Source organism: Gossypium hirsutum, chromosome A05, assembly GCF_007990345.1.
Source record: "Gossypium hirsutum isolate 1008001.06 chromosome A05, Gossypium_hirsutum_v2.1, whole genome shotgun sequence".
NCBI classification, from domain to species: domain Eukaryota; kingdom Viridiplantae; phylum Streptophyta; class Magnoliopsida; order Malvales; family Malvaceae; genus Gossypium; species Gossypium hirsutum.
In genome coordinates this window covers 9313920-9335411 of record NC_053428.1, presented here as the reverse complement: position 1 = coordinate 9335411, position 21492 = coordinate 9313920, and the positions used below count along the sequence as shown (strand labels likewise).

General features: G+C 31.7%; 2 protein-coding genes across 3 annotated transcripts; both read left to right on the top strand.

Annotated features, from left to right (window-relative positions):
- The first annotated feature begins 3424 nt into the window (after positions 1 to 3424).
- Positions 3425 to 5946, top strand: LOC107959070 (laccase-17). Its single transcript, XM_016895038.2, has 6 exons — positions 3425 to 3593; positions 3678 to 3829; positions 3943 to 4187; positions 4275 to 4403; positions 4498 to 5469; positions 5563 to 5946. The coding sequence occupies exons 1-6, from the start codon at positions 3483 to 3485 to the stop codon at positions 5691 to 5693; spliced, it is 1740 nt and encodes a 579-aa protein (XP_016750527.2). The 5' UTR covers positions 3425 to 3482; the 3' UTR covers positions 5694 to 5946.
- Positions 5947 to 18910: 12964 nt separating this feature from the next.
- On the top strand, positions 18911 to 20843 carry LOC107959071 (zinc finger protein CONSTANS-LIKE 1). Of its 2 annotated transcripts, none has more exons than XM_016895039.2 (3): positions 18911 to 19385; positions 19479 to 19652; positions 20446 to 20843. In XM_016895039.2, exons 1-3 carry the CDS (start codon positions 19002 to 19004, stop codon positions 20641 to 20643), a joined length of 756 nt encoding a protein of 251 aa, XP_016750528.2. In that variant the 5' UTR covers positions 18911 to 19001; the 3' UTR covers positions 20644 to 20843. The 2 variants fall into 2 exon arrangements, with proteins under 2 accessions (XP_016750528.2, XP_016750529.2); XM_016895040.2 differs by having other exon boundaries at positions 18917 to 19385; positions 19488 to 19652; positions 20446 to 20838.
- Positions 20844 to 21492: the final 649 nt, after the last annotated feature.

The window sequence follows — 21492 nt, the reverse complement described above, 5'->3', positions numbered from 1 at the left end:
AAATAATATGAGAAAACTTATCCCAGAAGGTTAATGCATATATAACAAGTTTGCAATTCGAGATATTTAGCCCCACTACGATGCAGATTTTAGTGTACAATATTTGATGTGTATAGTTTCTCGAAATGGAATCTTTGAGTCGGCCAAGTACTTGTCGTTGAAGCGACAGAGCGAAGATTTCTAAGCAGTAAGAGAGTTGAGTAAGTGGGACCATTACCAAGTAAACACGAAGTAGTAATTAAGTAACATACATAGCTTTCAGCTGAGGCTTGAGAGTTCACGGTCCTATGCTACATAATTGGGCAGCACGTGTAAATGGTTGAACTGGATCCATTAAGCTGGATTTCATGGGTCAGATTAGCTCAAACCAACTGCGCTTATAGATACACTATTTATACTCTCTTTTTTCTCAATTTTTCTGAAAACGTTAGTTTAACATGATAAAAGTATTTCTGTGAAAGAAAAGAAATATTATAAACATGGAAGGAACATGTTTGCTTACCTCACAAAGCATGGCCAAACAGTGAGAAAAATGTCAAACAAAAGAAGAGTAAGGTTAGGTGATAGTGTTATTATTATGGGTTTACAACTTATCTCGATTAAGCATAATTTGTAATTGTAATTGCTTGGAAGGGAAATGAGAAATGGTCCCCATGGTGAGCGATGAGTATTGATATAAGAAATCATCAGTGTCCATAGCTTTTTCGACAGTCCAGCGAAGTAAATGATGGCAGCCCCATGTTGAAAGTTGCTGCTGCATCGGAACATCAGTTGTTTGTTTGGTAAATGGAGGAGAAAATGGAGATATCATAAGACACATATTGTGTAAACTAATTCCAATTCTAGGATGTCGATTGTTGGCTAACTTTGGAGAGAAGTGGTGGTCGAGAACTAGGCCCTGGCGATGGATATTTCCGAAGCCTAGACAATTTTTCTATGATATTAATGTCAATTTTGGTAGGGATAGGAACATGATATTAAAATTTAGGAGACAACATATGCGAATCACAACCATTCACCACTGGCATCATCACGCAACAGTGGTAACAAAAAAGTTAGGAGGAAATTACGAAAATTACAAACACAACTAAAATGCATTAAAACTAGAGTAGATAGAAAATAAAACATCCAAGGAAAGTGAAGTATGAAAAATATTTCTTAACCTAATTAGAGTATCAGCACATCCCGCTTCCTCTATAGAATACATGCCTGAGCATATGTTAGTGTTATATTTGTATGCATACATAAAAGAAAAACCTTCAGAGAATTATATCACTATTTTTTAGAATAATATTTTCTAGCACATTTATTCAGTATCCATGAAACTTAATCGCAGCGGCACAATTTCACATGTTTTTTCAGTTCCCTTGATTCTAAAAATCAGTCAAATAGGACGCAATGAGAAGCAAATGCTAACATTTTTTTTAACGCAAAAACAGAATTTGTTTTTTTTCCCCTCAAAGGGAGAGAGATTGCAGAAGAAGAGGATGCAAACAGCCGAACACGGTATGCTTGCTAATAACAATGATTGGCCATATCAAAATAGCACCAAAAAAGAGACTCAAGCATTGGTCTGAAACGTGAAAAACACAAAACTCTGAAGCTGGAAGACGAAAAGAGCAGGAGCCAATCAAGTTTCGTAAGCCAAAGGGATCCAAAGCTCAAACCAGAGCAAGCCAAGTTCCAACAACACACCACTTTTTATTGACTGCAATACTCTGACACTTCATACAGATGTGTTCCATTATGGGTGGAGTTGATGGGCCATTTACCCAAAAGGGCTGGCTCTCGTGGCAATGAGAGTTTCTTTAAGTTTGTATTGGGCCGTACCAATATCATAATATAAGGGTAATAAAAAGATTTTGAAAATATTTGTTCTTTATGAGAAGCAGAAAAACATGTTGCCTATTTGGACTGTGTTAAGTTCCAACATAAAACTAGATCCAATAGGCCCATCAGACTATTACCCTATGTTTGCATGCCTTCAAATTTGATGTTAGAATTAAGTAGTGGAGACTGGAGCGTGCCGAAGGAAGCCCCTTCTTTCCATCAGGCAAGCATCAATCACCCCAAAAATCATCAACAGACTTCATGTCAAACTAAGCTTAAAAATCTGTTCAAAATAATCCATATGGAAGTCGATGCTTTGGAATCTTCTTTTATACTTAATAATCCTTCTTTTTCCTTTCTTCCTGATCTTACTCCTCTGTTAAAGAGGAGAAAATTTTCATATGAGACTGCTTTAAACTGCAAGAGCACGACAAGTTTCTAACATGAAATAAATGCAAAATTTTAGGCAATAATACTCAAGGATGTTTGACATGAATGTCTCTACGTAAAAATACCAATATGCCATGATAATCCTTAATAAACAATTAATGCTGGAGAGAAAAAGAAAAAGAATTTCAACTGCTTTCTTTTTAAGCCATAAAACTGTAAAAGACATACTTGAAAGCTTGAATGATCTTTGCTTTTTTGGGGGGAGAAAGAGAGAGTGGTTGGCATGTAAAAGTCCAATTCAGTAATTGATACAATATAACAGTGCGATATCATATTCCATATGTTTTAATCAAGCTAATCTCCAGTCCAGTTTATATATATATCCCTTTAAACAGAAGCTTAACTTTTGTAGTTTTAAGTCTGTTTTTGCTTGTACAACAGTTGCTTCAATGGGGGTTCCCTCCTTATTCCTCCATGACCTGTTCTTAATTAAAATGGAAAAAGAATAGCATGGGATCTAACTCTGAAATGACTGCTTGATGTAAACCCTGAAATTCGCTTTGCCACAAAGCATAACGGTTGAGGCTTCTGGATAATGTCAATCCACGATTTAGGTTTTCAATCCATCATTTACAACCATATAAACTCTTTAGGTTAAAAACCCATTGTGGTGAATCCAAAACTAGACCCGAGTTTAGATTCGAATCTCAACATTGACATAATCGGTTTGTCCAAATATTGAAATTCACACTTTTTTCATTCTGAAAAGTTTGCCTTGATTAGCCTCTTTTTACTGCTGATAGATGGTAGGTAAATGTCAGTGTCATGTTTGGGACTAATAATAATGTTACAGAATTTCTTCGTTGGTTCCAAGTTTCACCCATGAAGACAATGTGGGTTTTTACTACAAACATAGAAAACTGCTCAAAATCACGTACATTATGGGAAATAGCAGAACATTCATGTAGTATAGAATTCTTTGTTAAAATATAAAGATTTGACTTATCTTTGACACCACTCTAAAGTTGTTCTAACAACTGATTCCGGATCATACTGAAGTCTACATTGAAGCTACGGGTTTTTTTTTTTTTTCAATTTAAACAGAGAGAGAGTTTCCATCACCTAATCAACAAAAGTACACACCAAACAACCTTTTAATTTACTATATATATACTTTATTGTATGCTTCAATGAATACATATACTCAAGGAGTAGTTCAAAGTTCACCCGAAAAGGAAGAGAAATCAGACCAAGAAAAAGAAATGGCAGTTCCTCTTATTTCATCACCACCATTTCTGGTTTTCTTCTCATTTTTCACACTCTGTCTACTTGCTGACCCCGTACTTGGGATCACCAGGCACTACAAGTTTGATGTATGTTTTAATTTGGTATGATTATCAATCAGATATATGTTTGCTTATGACTTCTAAATTTAGTGAACCTTGACCGTTTTGTAGATCAAGTTGCATAATGTGACACGTTTGTGCCGTACAAGGAGCATTGTTTCAGTGAACCGACAATTTCCAGGGCCACGCATTGTAGCAAGGGAGGGTGATCAGCTTCTAATAAAAGTGGTCAACCATGTGCCTAACAATATTTCTATTCACTGGTATTGAAGTTTATTTTGAAAATGATATTCTGCAGATATTACAAGTTAAATAAATGATCTCGTATCGTTAATGAGGGAAGGTCTAAACTGCATGTCGTGGTGGTGTTAAACAGGCATGGCATTCGACAGCTTCGAAGTGGGTGGGCAGATGGACCAGCATATGTGACTCAATGTCCCATACAAACTGGTCAAAGCTACGTTTACAACTTCACAATTGTAGGCCAAAGAGGGACTCTCTTCTGGCACGCCCATATATCGTGGTTAAGAGCCACTCTTTATGGTCCCATTATCATTCTTCCCAAGCGTGGCGTTCCTTACCCTTTTGCTAAGCCGTACAAGGAAGTTCCCATCATTTTCGGTAATGAAATCATCAATGAACTGATCAATTAAGATTCTACATTTATTTTTGCGAACTCAAATCAAACTCCTTTATGATAAATTGTAGGAGAGTGGTTCAATACAGACCCTGAGGCTGTAATTAGCCAGGCACTCCAGACTGGTGGAGGCCCGAATGTCTCTGATGCTTATACCATCAACGGTCTTCCTGGACCACTTTATAACTGCTCTGCCAAAGGTACAAAATAGCTAAAACTTTGTGTTAAACTAAATATACACCCACATAAATTACAGAGATATGGGATTTACGCGGGGGCTAATAATTTTGACAGATATATTCAAGCTTAAGGTGAAACCTGGCAAGACTTACCTTCTGCGTTTAATCAATGCGGCACTCAACGATGAGCTCTTCTTCAGCATAGCAAATCACACACTAACTGTTGTAGATGTTGATGCCATTTATGTTAAACCATTTGAGACTGAAACACTTCTCATTGCCCCTGGTCAAACCACAAATGTGATCCTTAAGACTAAACCAAGATATCCAAATGCCACATTCTTCATGACTGCTAGACCATATGTGACAGGCCAAGGAACATTTGATAATTCGACTGTTGCCGGTGTCTTAGAATACGAATCACCGCCCAATAGCCTTCATTCAAGCATCTCAATTAAAATGCTCCCCTTGTTTAAACCAAATCTACCTGCTTTAAATGACACTTCCTTTGCTACAAATTTCGTGAATAAACTCCGTAGTCTGGCCAGTGCACAATATCCTGCCAACGTGCCCCAAAAGGTTGACAAGCATTTTTTCTTCACAGTTGGTCTTGGAACCAGCCCATGCCAGCATAACCAAACCTGCCAAGGACCTAATGGAACCAAGTTTGCAGCTTCAGTCAATAACGTATCATTTGCAATGCCAACTACAGCACTACTCCAGGCTCATTTCTTCGGCCAATCAAACGGGGTTTACGTCCCTGATTTTCCTAGCAGTCCTATAACTCCATTTAACTATACAGGCACACCACCTAACAATACTATGGTAAGCAACGGAACAAAGGTTGTAGTGCTTCCTTTTAACACTTCTGTGGAGCTAGTTATGCAGGACACGAGCATCCTTGGAGCGGAAAGCCACCCTCTTCATCTACATGGCTTCAATTTCTTCGTTGTCGGTCAGGGTTTTGGTAACTTTGATCCAAATAAGGACCCTGCAAAGTTCAACCTGATTGACCCTATTGAAAGGAACACTGTTGGTGTGCCATCAGGAGGTTGGGTTGCCATTCGTTTTCTAGCAGACAATCCAGGTAAGTGACATGCTGAACATAAATTAGATGCATCAAATTCTTGCTTAGATTTGATGATAATAACCAATGACAACAAGAACCACATGCTTGCAGGGGTATGGTTCATGCATTGCCATCTAGAAGTGCACACCAGCTGGGGCTTGAGGATGGCTTGGATTGTCTTGGATGGTGAACTTCCTAATCAGAAACTGCTGCCTCCACCAGCAGATCTTCCTAAATGTTGATCAATATGACTCATTTCTCGGGTCCAGTTTGACCAAAAACATACCCCTCAATCTTTTTCTTTTCCTTTCTTTTCCCAACTATTTTGATTTATTGACCCTTTCTTTTTGGCTTCTGACATTGGCCTATCAGTGGTCCAAAGTTGTTTTCTTGTTTCGTGTGGAGTTAAGATCTAAGTGAGGAATTTATTTTGTAACGACATTTGCAAATGTCAATAAATGAGGTCTCAATAATATATTGGCATCCTTTTGTTCATTCAATTTTAGCCTCTGAAGCATATCTATACGATTTGCAACTACTTCATAGTATATTTATTGCTTTATTTTTCATGACAATACCTTTGCCCTGATTGATCAGCTCAACCTGAATAGCTATAATAATCTTTCATAAATCTTGATTAATATATATGATCTAGTCTGATAAAAAAATTCACTTTATTATAGAAATTGCCAATACATTGTTACACGTTTCCTAGTTATCTCTCATATTGATTGCGTTAAAATTTACTAGTGTTCAGTAAAGCATTCAGCTAAGTTGAAAACATGTAGGATCCATGGCTCCTTTGATTAATTTTTAGAACATATTTAATCACCATTCTTCTTCACAAAAGAGCAGCAAGAATCATCAATGTAGTCCAAACAAGACCTGTCAGCTAGCTTTAGGGTAAAATTGATCATTTTCAAGGACGTTCCATGATTAGAAGCCTAACCAACTAAAACAAGATTGAGGTGATGAAGTTGACTATATCAGTGGATATATTATCATCCATATATGTAACTGATTGCCTAAGCTAGGGATCAATTATGAAGTTGTATAAAATCATTTTCCTAACTTAGAATAAAAATATCCACATCACAAGGACTATAATTCTGGCTGTACCTTATCCTCAAAAGGTCAAAATATTTGCCACTTCTTTTCTCCATTACAGTATTCATCAACCTCCCAATTAGTCCCACCAACAAATCTTCTTTGAAGATAGAACAATGAACGTGACAAACTTTAATTGCTTATGTTATTGGGAAATGACCCTTGATGTAAGAAACTCTCCACAAGGTTATACATATATGACCCTTTGATGTAGGAAACTCTCCACCGTATGTATTTTTCATAATTCTGCAAGACTTTTGTTGAGTTTATGAAGGGTAGCATCGAAGTCTTTTTTTCCTCATTTTAATTATGTGGGATTGGGATTGCTCAACTTTCAAAGTCAAAAATCTAAGGCACCAAACTTTCAGTTTAGATAGTTTGACATTCACTTTTCTCCTGCTAGTAAGAAAGATAAGAACTAACATAATGGTTAGGTCTCTGTCTATCACCAGATTTTTTTCTTTCTTTCTTTGATGTTAATCATAAAACACAAGCACTTTTTGGCTAAATCATCCCACGCTCTATTTTTCTTTTAGCTTCATAAAAGTTTTGACAAGTTAGTAAGTGCAGAAAAAATGACATGTTCCTACTTTGAAACAAAAAATCACCCCCCACCCCACAATTTTACCTCATATGGAAATGGGAAATAACTTTGAAACATCATCACAATGCTCCCTTCCATTGCTTTCAATGACACTAGTGGAAAAAGTTCCACCGCACTGCATGTAAAATTCTTCTAGTGAGGATTTCCTTTTTCCACTTTAACTCTCATTATAGGTTTATAAAAAGTTAAGTATATTATATATTATAAATTTCATCACTATAGAAAATAAATATAGTTAAAATCTAATTATATAAAGTTTGTTTTTCTATATAATATTATTTTTTATTTTAATATTATTTCACCGCTATTTTGTTAATTAATTAAATTTGTTAATTTTTAATATTTGAAATTGAAAGCTAAACCAATTAATTTAGTCCATTCTTGTACCATTCAATCCATTAACTTACATCATTAAATCTTTTAAATTATTACAACAACAATAATATATATCAACTAAACTAAAACTCAATTAATCATATCTTTTTGATTTTATGAATTCTAATTTTAATTATTTTTAAATAATGAATTAATTTATATATTATAATCAAAATGCTGATCTCCACGTGCCTCTTATAATCACTCATTGTAGTGGGTGAACTGTTTAGCACTGTTGGCCCCATTTCTTCACATTCCTTGCAGAGATATTATTTTTACAGCCATCTTTTTTATTATCTTTACATCATAACTTCACCGAAATCCCCACAATCTATTTTCTTTCCCCTTCTTTTTTGGCCCCATGTTGCTCACAATAAATAAAGCCTATCAAATGGAGCTTAGGCATTGATTAATTTCTATAGCCTGGCTAAAATATCGAAAATAACATGAACTAGAGTATTCGAAATTTGTGGGAAGTCCTACTTTAGTACTTTTAAACTTTGAGATCAGACCGTAATTCAGATTTCGATTCTCTATCATTGGAACTGAAATTTTTGTTTTTATGAATTCTAAAAAAGACATGATATTGACGTGCAAAATAGTTGAAATCATTTCAAAGCTTCAGGTTACAGAGCTGAGACATGGGTGCATCAAGTCAGCAGTAACTGCTGCAAAGTGGATGGAAATGGTTATTTGTTAAAGAAAATAGCGAAGGGGTTTCATGTTGTCTTCCGAATAGTGTACTCTTTGTTATTGTGGACCAACCAACGATCGAAACGTCGAGTAATCTTTATTTACTTGGAAGCTCCGGTACGTTGCATAAAAGTAGATAGTCTCCATGGCTATCAATTCCCAGTCCCAGATCCAGTGGATGTTTTTCTCCATTTTTTACTACTTATACATATATTTATAGAGAGAGAGAGAGAGAGATGATTCCGGTGGACCTACTACTGTGAGAAGAGGATAACCCACTATTGTGTTGTGTCCCTTCTTTCATTGTGATTCTTATGGATTCTCACTTAATTTCCACAAGTTATTTTCAATGTTTTCATCATCGTCTAAGGTTTTAGCCAACCATTAGGATTCATCCTTTTACATTAATTTTCATTTGTTTTCCTCAATTCGAAGCTCGTGTTCATGAGTTGAAGAATTTAAATTAAAAAAATTATTTTATAAAAATTTAATTATAAATTATATAATTATTAATATAAAAATAATTTTAATATACCAATCATGACACTAGTATTGTGATAAATTTACGTAAATTTCAAGTTAATTGATATGAAATTTTATATACAATTTTTGTGTTTGTAAACCCTTTGCACCATTTTTTTATATTGTAATCGAATTGCTTATTTAAAGGAATAATAAATTTAATATTTTATGGGATTTGAATTATAAAAAACAAACTAGGAGTGTATGAAATTTAAGTTTGAGTATGATAAAAAGTTATTGCACTAAGTCATGACCTGACTCGACTAGCTAAAGTGATGAATAAGTCAATTATGCATGTAGATGACTTTATTTGGTTCTTAATAAGGATATGGTTTGTCCATGGCAACATAAGCCAAAGCTTTACTTTCTTCCAAGAGATCGAGTCTCTACTTCATTGAGTGTTTCTAAGTGCTAACAGCATTTCCACTAACTATAAGAATATGAGAGAACCATATATAAAACTCATGGCCTTCATTATATTTTAAATGCATGTGTAGATTAATTCATATAATTATATAGTTTTTTAATGCAGTTATATCCTGTTAAAAAATGTTATATCTAAGCTTTCTATAACTTGTATCATATCTTTGATTTTTGGATTTTAACATTTTAATAAAGTTGGAGAAATATTCAGTGTATGCTGTAGTTTTGATTTTCTTACTAGCTCTCTTGTTATCTTAAATTAGTAATAATGCATATTTTTATGTCTTTAATAAGAACATTAATGTTGTTAAGAAGCAATTTAACATGGTCAGCCTCGTCCAATCTTTCCAAAATTGAAAGGGTACTTCTATGACATTCTAATGATGATCATAATTATGTTTGTTGATCAACAAAATCATAATTACTATAATCTACCCTAGCTAGCCTATAATAAAGTAATTAATTAACAACTTGTCTAACTATGTGCTTGTCACATGGGAGTTTGCCTTGAAAAATACTTAAGTCCATTTCTCTTCAAGTGGGTGTGGGTGGGGTATTTCTCCTTTCCCCTTTTTCTTTAAGTCCATTTCTCTTCAAGGCGGTCATGATTTTTCATAGGCAATCTTATTATAAAAATTGTTGTCAAAGAAATATTTTGCATTTCGGTGTTTGGCCCAATTTTATAATATCTGCCAACTTTATTCGAGAAATTCACCATTTTTATTTGAAAAATGCAATAATGCAATGAGTAAAGGAAAAGTTATAAAACAGTTCATAGTCCATACTACAATTAACAATCAAAACAAATCCTTATGTTTTATTGTTTCGGTGGTTTGATAACTTTTACGAGTCACTAAATATAGTACTTTAAACTCTATACCTATAGGGTTTGTAACAAAGCATTAAAGCGTAATGATTTATTGTCTGTGTAGGGTGATAGGTAAGGATCTTAAAGTCTTAAAATAACCGTCCAAAATGAAAGAAAAATAACTTTTGTAAAAACATTTGTGATATGATAAAATATTATTAATATCTTGAAATTTATCAGATATGTTATTTAATATATTTTTATAAAAAAGTGTTAATGTTTAAAATTATATTTATAAAAAAATGATTTTTTTTTAGTTTTAATATTGAAATACAATATTAATTTTGTAAATATTAGAAGTTATTTTTTGATTTTTTTAATTTAAAATTAAATTGATAAAACGTATAAATATTGAAAGGTTAAGTTTTAGTAAATTATTTTAAATATTAACATTTATAAATATAAAAGATCTATGTTAAAGTGTGGTTCAGACTTATGATATTTTTACGTTAACAAAAATGCAAATTTTGTAAATTCCAAAAGGGAGGAAGGGTTAGAAAACTGTAATAATTAGCTGGTATTTTTATTCATGTAAAAGAGTAGTACAGTTGGGCACTAATTAAGTAAAACTAGACAATTCATGCCTGATAATTAAATGATGGCAGGGTATTCGGTCCGTTAATTATTTTCCTGCCTATAATAGGAGACAATAAATAAACGATTATTGTGTGGTTTAATATATTTAAAAAACTTAGCCTACTATATTTTATTTAAATAAGTATTTATAATTTTTTAATTAAATAAGTTTCTAAACTCCTATTTTTATTGTAGAGATTTTTTTAATATTAAAGTAAAAACATTTTAAAATTTTAAATTAATTTCTATTCGATTAAGGATAAAGTTAGAAAATTTTTTTAAGGGCTGAAATTAAATTTTAACTTTTAATAGTCTATATCTTTATAATTTTTAAATGATTAAATTAATATTTTATTATTTTTAGGGGGTTAAAGTGTAATTTTATATTTATTAATTAAAATTTTAAAATTTTTAAAGAGTTAAAATGGATAATTTTTTATTTTAGGGGCATCAATGCCCTTACCGACCCACCTAAATACGCCACTGCATTCAATGATGGCGTGAATTTGATGAGAATAATTTATTAAATAAAAAATAAAATAACAGTTTTTGAAAGTAAAATTAAATAATATTTTAAATATTTTTAAAGTGATTAATTTTTTTAGTCTCTTAAAATTTATGTTGATGTTAAGTTGTATATAATTTATTTTAATATTAAAATTCAAAATAATTTATTTTAATATTAAAATCAAGAGCTTTTATAGGTAAAAATCATAAGCTAAGGCCTTATTTAACTACAAAAATAATTTAAAGGCTTGTTTAAATAAAGTATAATAGTTTAAGGGTTTTTTAATATATTAGCCTTTTTTTAAGTTGTAATTAATAAATTGAGCTTAAATTATTCGAATTTTCATATTGATCTTTAAAGTTTTTTTTCATTTGAAATGATATGTAAATTATCAATTTTATCTCATTTTACCAAAAAAAATGTATGGCATCCAATAAAAATGTGCCACGTGTTATGTTCTTCTTATTGATATCATTTTAGAGTAAACTGAGACAAGATTGATAGTCAGGTTGTAACACCCCTATACCCAGTCCGACCCAAAGAACCTAATATAAGGATATTACATTTGGTACCAAAGTGATTTTGGCTAATCATTAATATATTTGAACATAAAAAAAAATCATAACTTATATTTTTGTCCCTATTATTTGGAATACACTTGATTTTCCTAAGTACATGCTATTCTATTCAAAATTTTGAAACATACCCTCTTGGCACTTGGAAATGTGATGAGATGGATGTTCACAACCTCATTTACAACTCTTCAAAATCACTGTACTTAATCTGCGCACGGAAAACAAAACCTTATGCTGAGTAAAACTCAGTGATATTTCTATAATCCGAATATTTAAAGACATGATAATATAATATGCATATTTTAGTTATAAACACATTTGAATATTTAAGACCACATTTATTCAAACAATGGCATTAGCCATTCAATATTCAATTCATAAATAGATCATTTCATACCATTCTCAAATCTCATCACTTGCTATATAATAGCTTTTTACAATTTAATATGTATTATTTATACAAAAATATTATTCAATCAATATCCAATTCATGAATATGTAATTCATGTGTCTCATTTTCATGTTTCAATTCACTATCCCATTTTCATTTCACATACAATATCATTTCAATATCAATTATAGAACTTTATTATTTATTTACCCCTATTAACACGAGTCGGACTCGGACGGATACACAGATCCAACCTACACATCAGTTTGGCACCAGTGCCTCATCGGATAATCTGAAGTAGTAAATTGACACCCAGTGTCTCATCTGTTAAACTGAAGTAAATTGGCACCCAGTGCATCATCGACTCGAATCAAAAAAGTCCCTGAACTCTTCCAATCCTATGGCATGTCATCTATATCCGACTTAGTCCGATACAATTAATAGGGTTTCAATTCACTTTCTAAATACAACCAATATTCAATTATCATATTTGCACATATATATATTCATTTCAATTCAAATAATCAATATATTCATAATATATATATATATCAATTCAATTCATTCAATCAGCTTTTAATTCAATTCAATGTTAAAATGCCAAATACTCACCTCAATACTTACCATATGCATTAAATAAAAAATACAACAATTAATAACTAGTTTCAAATTATAGAAATACAAACCAGGAATTCTGAGCTATTCCACATCACTTTTTCTTTTTCCTTTTTAGTTGAAGATTTCGGTACGACGTTAGCTACGGAATTAAAACAATTAAAATTCATCAATATAACACAATTCAATTTTATATTGAATATTTCAATTTTTGACTCAATATTTGTCTAATTTTCAATTTAGTCCATAAAACGAGACTAACTTTATTTCTTTACAATTAATCATATATTTTTATACAAATTTCACTTTAAGCTAAATTTAACTCCCTATTTTTCACTTAAATCCCTAAATTTCAATTTTTTTTTACATTTTTTTCCCTATTACTCAAAATTTAAAATTTATTCTACAATTAAACATTTTTCATTCCTAACTTAAAAATCTATCAATTCAGTCTCTAATACTAAAATTATTCAACATTAACAACATTTAAAAACTCAATAATTGCTAAAATTTCGACATTTAACACTGGGATTCCAAAAACATAAAAATTACAAGAAAAAAGGACTAAATTGATTAATCAATCAAACTTAGAAACTTTGAAACCCTAATATATTATCTTTCTCCTTTCTTTTTTTTTTCTTTTCTTTCTTTCCTTTCTGTTCGTTTTGTTTCTTTCTTTGTTTATTCATTTACTTATTTGTCCTGTTTATTATATTTACTTTATTATTATATTATATATATTTACTTAAATATTAAATAATATATTATTATATATATTTTAACTTAAAATTTTATAATAATTTCAGCCTTATGCATCCTCATTTATAAATTATGGCAAAATTTCTTATTTAGTCCTTTTAATTTTTTTCTTTAATCTATAATTCAACTTTCACCCTTTATGCAATTTAGTCCTTATACCTAATTACTCTTAATTCATGCAAATTCACCTAACCAAAACCTAATTAACTACACAACTAACTAAAAATATTTATGAGTCCAATTTACAATAACGAAGTCTCGAAAATACACTTTTCGAGACCCGTGACTATCGAGTCGTTACATAGGTATCATTATGATAATAAAAAACCTTTAAGAACCAACTTGAAAAATAGAGTAAAGTTTAGGTGTCAATTTACTTTATTTTAAACCAGTCAAGATAATTAAATAAAACTAAATTATGGCACAACCAAAATACGAGTGGAAAAAATTATGTACCAAATATATTTATTAGACATTAATATCATAAATAAACGAGACTTAAGTGGAATGATAAAGTTAAGCTAAAACATTGTAAATTATTGTGTTCTGAGTTTGAATCCTATCAAGTGCATTTACATGATTTAAAATGATAAAATATCTTTAAAATAATATTTGCTTTTTTTATAAAAAAATAAGAGGTTTTTGGTAACCTTATAATTGCAACCTGGTTATAGTGACACCAAACTCAATCAGGCTCTTTATAGTTAGTATAGATATCAATTAATGATAATGACGACTTCTTACTTTTACTCATAGAATTAAAAAAATTATTACACCATTATCAAAGGCTTAATTCACGAGTTAGTCCATTAAGTATATATTTTTTATTACTTTGGTAACTAAATTTGTTTACACCTATTATGGTATTTAAAGTTTTATTTTATTAAAGATTTTTTAATGTTGTTTTAGTATTTCAATGTATCAATCTTTGAACAAGGGAATGAGAAAGCTCCTGACCCTGATGGCTACGTAGCTTATTTCTTCAAATCAGTATGGAGCATTGTTGGTTCTAATATGTGAGAATCCAAGCCACATCAAGGAGTTTAGGCTTATCTATTGTTGTAGCATTGTCTATAAATGTATTTCTAAGGTTCCAGCTAACAAAATTACTTAGTACCTATTTGTATAATCTTTAAAAGTCAAAGTACATTCATTAAGGGTAGAAACATAATTGACAACACTCTCTTGGCTTATAAGTTAATGAGGAGTTATTGTAGAAAGCACATTTCTCCTAAACGTGCTCACAAGGTGGATTTACAAAAAGCTTTTAACTTGTTGAGTTGAAATATTGTCATTTCTATTTTGAAAGCCCTGGAATTCCTTGAACAACTTGTTAAGTGGATTGTTGTTTGCAAAACCACCTGTAACACCCCTAACCCACATCCTCATCAGAACAGGGTTATAAGATGTTATCGAAGTTTACGGAATAATTATACAAAAATTTCATTATTTACCTATATTCACGTCAAAGCTGTTCACTTGGTCATAGTCACTAAATTATTTATATCTACAGCTACGGAACTCCAAATTAAGATCTACTAATTTTTCCTGAAACTAGACTCACGTATCTTCCTACCATACAATTTTCAGAATTTTTGGTTTAGCCAATAAGTACAGTTTATTCTTTAAAATCTCCCATGTTTCACTGCTCGACAGTTCTGACCACTCTTCACTAAAATTTAATTATCTCTCTGTACAGAATTCAAATAATATTATCGATTGTTTCTCCTGAAAATAGACTCATAAGGAATCTAACAATATAAATTATGTCCAATAATTATTTTTTTACAATTTTTAATGATTTTTACAAGTCAGAACAGGGGAGCTCGAAATCACTCTGACCTTATCTCACAAAAATTCAAATATCTCCTGATATGAAAGTCTTTTTCTTACACCGTTTCTTCTATGTGAAACTAGATTCAATAGGCTTTAATTTCATATCTTATTCAACCTCTAATTAGATTTTCATAATTTATGGTGAATTTTCAAAGTCAAACTACTGCTACTAACTAAAAACTATTTTAGTACAAAATATTGTTAACTAGTTTATAACAATTTTACTTCAATTCATTTAAACTCTATACATGCCATATAAATCTTTAAACATAAAACAAAAGCTACCGAAATTGATCTAGATAGTGTGCCTTGTTGTGTTGATCCGATCTACCAACTTCACTTCAATTCAATCTACATAAAAATATCAAACACACACAAGTAAGCTTATTGAAGCTTAGCAAGTTCATAGGTTTAAAAGTAATGCTTACCAAACACAATATTTCCAAACAATACCAGAACATTTACTAAAGTTTCCTGTCATTCACAACCACAATTATAATACTTCACATAGTTGAGCTCAACATTAACAACTACTCAATCTCTTTCATTTGGTTCATTTCTCTTGTATTACTTATTATCAAATTAGGAAACGGCTTATGAAATTAAGCACGTCGTTGTTCAGTGCCACGATTCATAACTCAGTATGGTTTTCCTCATTAAAATACCATACCTACATTTTACAACTCGGTATGGGAAATGTCATACCTACGTTTCTTAACTCAGTATGGATTTGATAATACCATATCTACATTTCACAACTCAGTATGGATGATACCATACCTACATTTCACACTTTGCCATGGAACAACCATGGTCTTATCCGTCAATTCATCACATGTCACAATATGAACGTATTCAATCCTGTGTTTTTCCTAATTTGCATTTCCACATTTATTCTTTCATTAACAAAATTTTCACAATCTCACAACAAATTCATATATAATAACACATTATATCATTCAATTATTCACAAATGAACATCTAAATTCAACCATATGAACTTACCCGACTGATTTGTAAAAGATATTGAAATTTAGGGACTATTCCGCAACTTTTTCTTTTCATCGTTCTTCTTTGGATTCTTGATCTATAATATAAAATATTTCCACTCATTAGCATTTATTTGAATTCTATTTCAATTCAAAATTTATGCTCTTCAACTTTTGAAATTTTACTTTTACCCCAAAATTTATAGTTTTTACAATTTAGTCCCTGCTCAATTCACCCATTAATTGAACTAATTTTTCTCAATTAACACTTTATTTTATCATCATAAACTATTTCAAAACCTTTTATATTCTTAATTTCAACACCAACCTTCAATTCACAACTTTTTCACAATTAGGTCTTAAATACCATTTTCTATCAAAATCACTTAATAAAACCACCTTAATATGAAATTAAAACTTAAATTTCATAATAATTAATCATGAAATTCCCTTAACCATCCAGGGTAACTTCCAATTTCACCCATAAAATAAAAAACTAATGAATTCTATAAGTGGACCAAATTGATTAAGTCATAAAAACATAAAAATTATCAAGAAAAAGCAAGAATTAAACTCACATGATGTAAAAATATGAAAAATAAGCTTTCTCCAGACCTTCTATGGCATTTTGGCTGAGAAAATATGAAGAGATCTCTAGATTTTTCAATTTTGTCCTTATATTATATGTTAAAATTGTAAAATTTCCAATTTTGCCCTTATTTCCCTTATTTTTCTGCTGATTTTCTTGCCCTTGCCGTCCAGCCTATTCACTTTTAGGCTTAATTTCCCTTTAAATCCTCTTTCTTTTAATACTTGAGCTATTTATTCCTTCTAGTAAATTTTATTTTTATTACAATTTAGTCCTTTTTATTTAATTGACTACCCAAACGTTAAAATTTCTCAACCAAATTTTAATAATAACTAAATGACACTCCATAAATACTTATAAAAATATTTATAGCTCGGTTTTCAAATTTGAGGTCTCAATACCTTATTTTTGACTCGTTTGAGCTAATAATTCTTTTAATTCACCAAATTATTCTAAATTCTTACTTGACTCATAAATATTAAATTACTATCTTGTTCAACTTTACTTGTTGGATTTAGTGATCTCAAATCACCATTTCCGACACCACTGAAAATTAGGTCGTTACACCACCCCTAAGTTTTCCATATCCCTTAATGGAGGACTTATTGGTTTCGTTAGAGGGGAAGGGGAATAAGGCAGGGACACCCTCTTTCTCCCTACCTCTTTGTTGTAGTAATGAATGTATAGTCCAAGCTTTTAGAGGTGGCAAGTAAGCATGGAATTTTTAAGTATTACCCTAAGTTCCTTGGAGTACAACTTTCATAATTTTCCTTTACAGATGACCTCATTATATTTTTAAAGGGTACTAATGATTCTATTGTGGGCATTTGGTGTATAATAAAGGAGTTTTATTGGTTTTCTGGTTTGCACCTCAATGCTTTTAAGAATGAGCTCTTTTAAGAGAAGCATCACTAGTTTCAACATTAGTAAATTGCCCTTGAGGTATTTGAGAGTGCCCCTTGTGTGGAAGTTAACTTATTCAAATTGTGGACCTTTGATTGGCAAGATTTTGGCTAAAGTTAGTTGTTGATCTACTAGGTATCTGAATTATGCTAGCTGGCTTTAGCTCATTAAAGTTATGGTATTCAGTATTCAGGCCAAAAGTTTACATTAAAAAGATTTCTCAAATTTGCACTAGATTCTTTTCAAAAGGAAGGGATTATGTTGCAAATGAAGTCAAGGTTTGTTGACAATTGATATACTCACCTAAACGAGAAGGTGGATTGGGATTGAGGAATCTAGAAGAATGGAACAAGGCTTGTATCTTGCTGCAAGTTGGAAGAATTCTAGCACAAAAAGATTCTATATGGATTGCTTGGATCAAAGAGTATGTTATGAAGGGGAAAAGCTTTTGGGATGTTGCTCCTTATTTTGCAAGTAACTGGAATTGGAGAAGAATGCTCAAATTGAAGGAGTTAGTTGCTTATAATGTTTCAAGGGATTCCTATATATATATATATATAGCAAGATTGCTACTTCAAGATTGTGGGAGGAAATTAGAATGAAGGGTGGAAAAGTGTGTTGGCATGGATTATTGTGGTTTCCTTTGCATGTTCATAAGCACTATATTGTTGCCTTAGATGTCAGTGCTGAATAGGCTCTTCATTGGAGATTAATTATTCTCTATTTGACTAAATTTTGCGTTAAGGTTGAAATTTTAAATATATAAGAGATTAAGAATATTGAATTAAGAAACATGGATTAAATCTATAATTTTATGAATAGGACAAGAATAGCAATCAATCAAATAGACTTAATTGCTATCATTTGGATCAAAATTGAAATTTTAAAATTTGAAAAGTATAAAGACTAAATCTGACCAATTCATAAAATATAAAAAACTAAAATTACCAATCAAAGAATACTGAGTATATAGGGACTAATAGAAGAATTTGACCATTCTAAAATAAATATATTATTTTTTCTAATAGACAAAGTCAACGCCGAACGCATATAAGCTGACGTCATCTTCCATGTCAATCTCTCTTGGCTCGTTATAAATAACAGCTTTGGAGCCTCTGCTCTCTCCATCTCCAGTCCACTCCTTTCTTCATTTCTTTAGGCTTTAAAAAAAAAGCACTCAATCAAGTCAATCTGAATCCTTCCCGTGTCCACGCGCTATGTTTGGATACCCAATATTCCCACGCTCCTCCTCGGAGTTTCTGAGAGACTCCCTGACGTCTCCCGACGTCATGACATCGCCGTTAAACTTCCCATTATGTCCGCTAAATCAACTCACAGTGGCCGAGTCATACGACTTGGTAAGAGAGGCGCTTCACAGCAGCGGCAGCAGCAGTAGCAGCAGCAGTAGCGGGAGTTACAACTCGCCGAGTTCGCAATTGAGTTGCTGCACCCAGAAACAGGGTTTCTTGCAGAGGAGCGTCAGTAGCCATTCCCTTCAAAACAAAGGGTTTCCTTGTTACTTTACCTCAAGCCTTAGCGAGTTTGTTGACTCTGGTTCCGGTCCGGTTAGGAGAGCTTTTAGCACCGGTGATTTGGAGCAGGTAATTAGTTTATGTTATAGCCAACCTGAAGGCGCAAATTAACCCTTCAAAAACATATTGATTAACTTTACTTGGTTTAATGGGTGGGGATAGGGGTTGCAGAGTGGCGGTCGGCGGTCGGAGAGTCCATTGTCGAATGAGAGCAGTGCGAATGACATAATTGAAGGAATGAACAGAACGTACCGCTACAGTCCTGAGGAAAAGAAAGAAAGGATTGAAAGATACCGATCCAAAAGAAACCTCAGGAACTTCACCAAGAAAATCAAGGTCTGTCTTTACTCTTAATCTTAATTATAACTTTATAATAATATAGTTAACAAATCAAAATGTGTAGCATTCCATTCTAGTTAGTTGTGTACGAATGTCCAAGTTTCTAGAGCCAATTGAATTGGAGTTTTATCATGTTAAGTTTCTAGCATGCATGTTGAATGAGTCCTTTTTGCTAGCATATCCAAAATAACATAGAGGTGTATAAATATGTATATATGATAATCTAAAACTCTCTCTATTATTGGTATTCTCTGAATAAAATCTAATCCCAATGTTGCTCGCAACTTAACTAAAGTACTTCAATAATAAAAATACTATCACCCCCTCCTCCCCAGCCCCCTCTAGAAAAGCAAAAATCTACTGTGTAATATTAATTAATATATTAAAAGCATGATGGCTATGTTCCTCCTGGTTATATGATGCCTTTTGATGTCTGCCACATTCAATTTTGTGAAAGAACAAAAAAGAAAAAACACTTTTTTTTTCTTGTTTTTGGTACCATCCATACAAAAAGAAGACAAGAATCCCCTATGTAAATAATATATAAATAATTGTTCCATTGATTTTGTAAAACTAATTTATGTAAGTATCCAAATCCAGCATCTGTTATTTTTCTTCTCTATCTCGAAATTATCTCATATATATCATCAAACGAAGTAAACATAATGAATATATGTTTATGCCTACATGCATGCATTTTCACGTACGGTCTTTGTAATAATGTTAGATATACTGCTTGACTCAGCAGTCATTTGCTGATGAATATCTTTTTTCTTTTTTTTGTGGGCAGTATACATGTAGGAAAACATTGGCAGACAGCAGGCCAAGAATCCGAGGACGGTTTGCAAGGAATGAAGAAATTGAAAAGAATGTTGCTCAAGTTGAATGGAGCCACCACATCCACATTGGTGGACATCATGAAGAAGATGATGATGAGAATTGGGTCAATTTTCTGGATTCACTCTCTGCAAATCTTATTAATCCTTAATTGTTTTAAAAAGGATCATTAGTTGATCCTGATTTCTTCTATATATTTTAGTGTGGAAAATTTTAGAATTTTTTCTTCTTTTGCTTTATATATATATTTGATGCAATATTAGAAGTCTCTTTCAGCTTCAAATAGGTGTTTGTAAATATGATTGATCACATTATTTATTATATGGAATTCCAAGGCTTATCCAAGAGTGAACTTTATAAATGGGCAACTAACCATCTCAAACTTCTCAATTCATTTGTAATATAGTGTCAACTATATTACCTTTATTCAATCTCAAGTAGTCTCCAATAGTAATAAAAATGCAGGATAAATAATAAAAGGGGAATGAATTGAAACTTCCACTTTTGTGAATCACAAGATATAGTACAAAGGATAGAGACAATTTCAGGTGGATGAAAACAGTTCGTCAATTTAAAAAAAAGAACCAACTCAAGACAAATGCAGCTTACATATTGTTCCCATTGAGAATAACTATTAACTACATCACCATGACAGACTAGACTGTAAACATAAAGAAGAAAAAAAAAGGATCTTTATACAAGAATTTTCTTACTTTCACGATACCCTAGTAATCATTTAACTCACCAATTTTTTCCGAGTTTTTTTCCTGGCTTCTCTAGAGTGTTGTTTCTTTTAGCTTTTTCAAACCTTACCAATATTGGGATGTAATCAGAAAGCAGGGAAAAAAAAAGAAAGAGAAGTAATATAATTACCATCTGTGTTTTGCTTATCATATTCACAGCTGGTGTTAGTTGATAATGACGAGGTTGATGTTTTATGAGAATTTGAACCAAGATGTTGCTTTAGTTAAAGGCTATTAACCCTAGAGATGGGAAGGGC

Coding starts and splice junctions, on each gene's coding strand:
- LOC107959070 (XM_016895038.2), top strand. CDS start 3,483: ATGGCAGTTCCTCTTATTTCATCACCACCATTTCTGGTTTTCTTCTCA. Junction 3,594..3,677: donor CCAGGCACTACAAGTTTGAT/GTATGTTTTAAT, acceptor ACCGTTTTGTAG/ATCAAGTTGCATAATGTGAC. Junction 5,470..5,562: donor TTTTCTAGCAGACAATCCAG/GTAAGTGACATG, acceptor ACATGCTTGCAG/GGGTATGGTTCATGCATTGC.
- LOC107959071 (XM_016895039.2), top strand. CDS start 19,002: ATGTTTGGATACCCAATATTCCCACGCTCCTCCTCGGAGTTTCTGAGA. Junction 19,386..19,478: donor GCACCGGTGATTTGGAGCAG/GTAATTAGTTTA, acceptor GGGTGGGGATAG/GGGTTGCAGAGTGGCGGTCG. Junction 19,653..20,445: donor ACTTCACCAAGAAAATCAAG/GTCTGTCTTTAC, acceptor TTTTGTGGGCAG/TATACATGTAGGAAAACATT.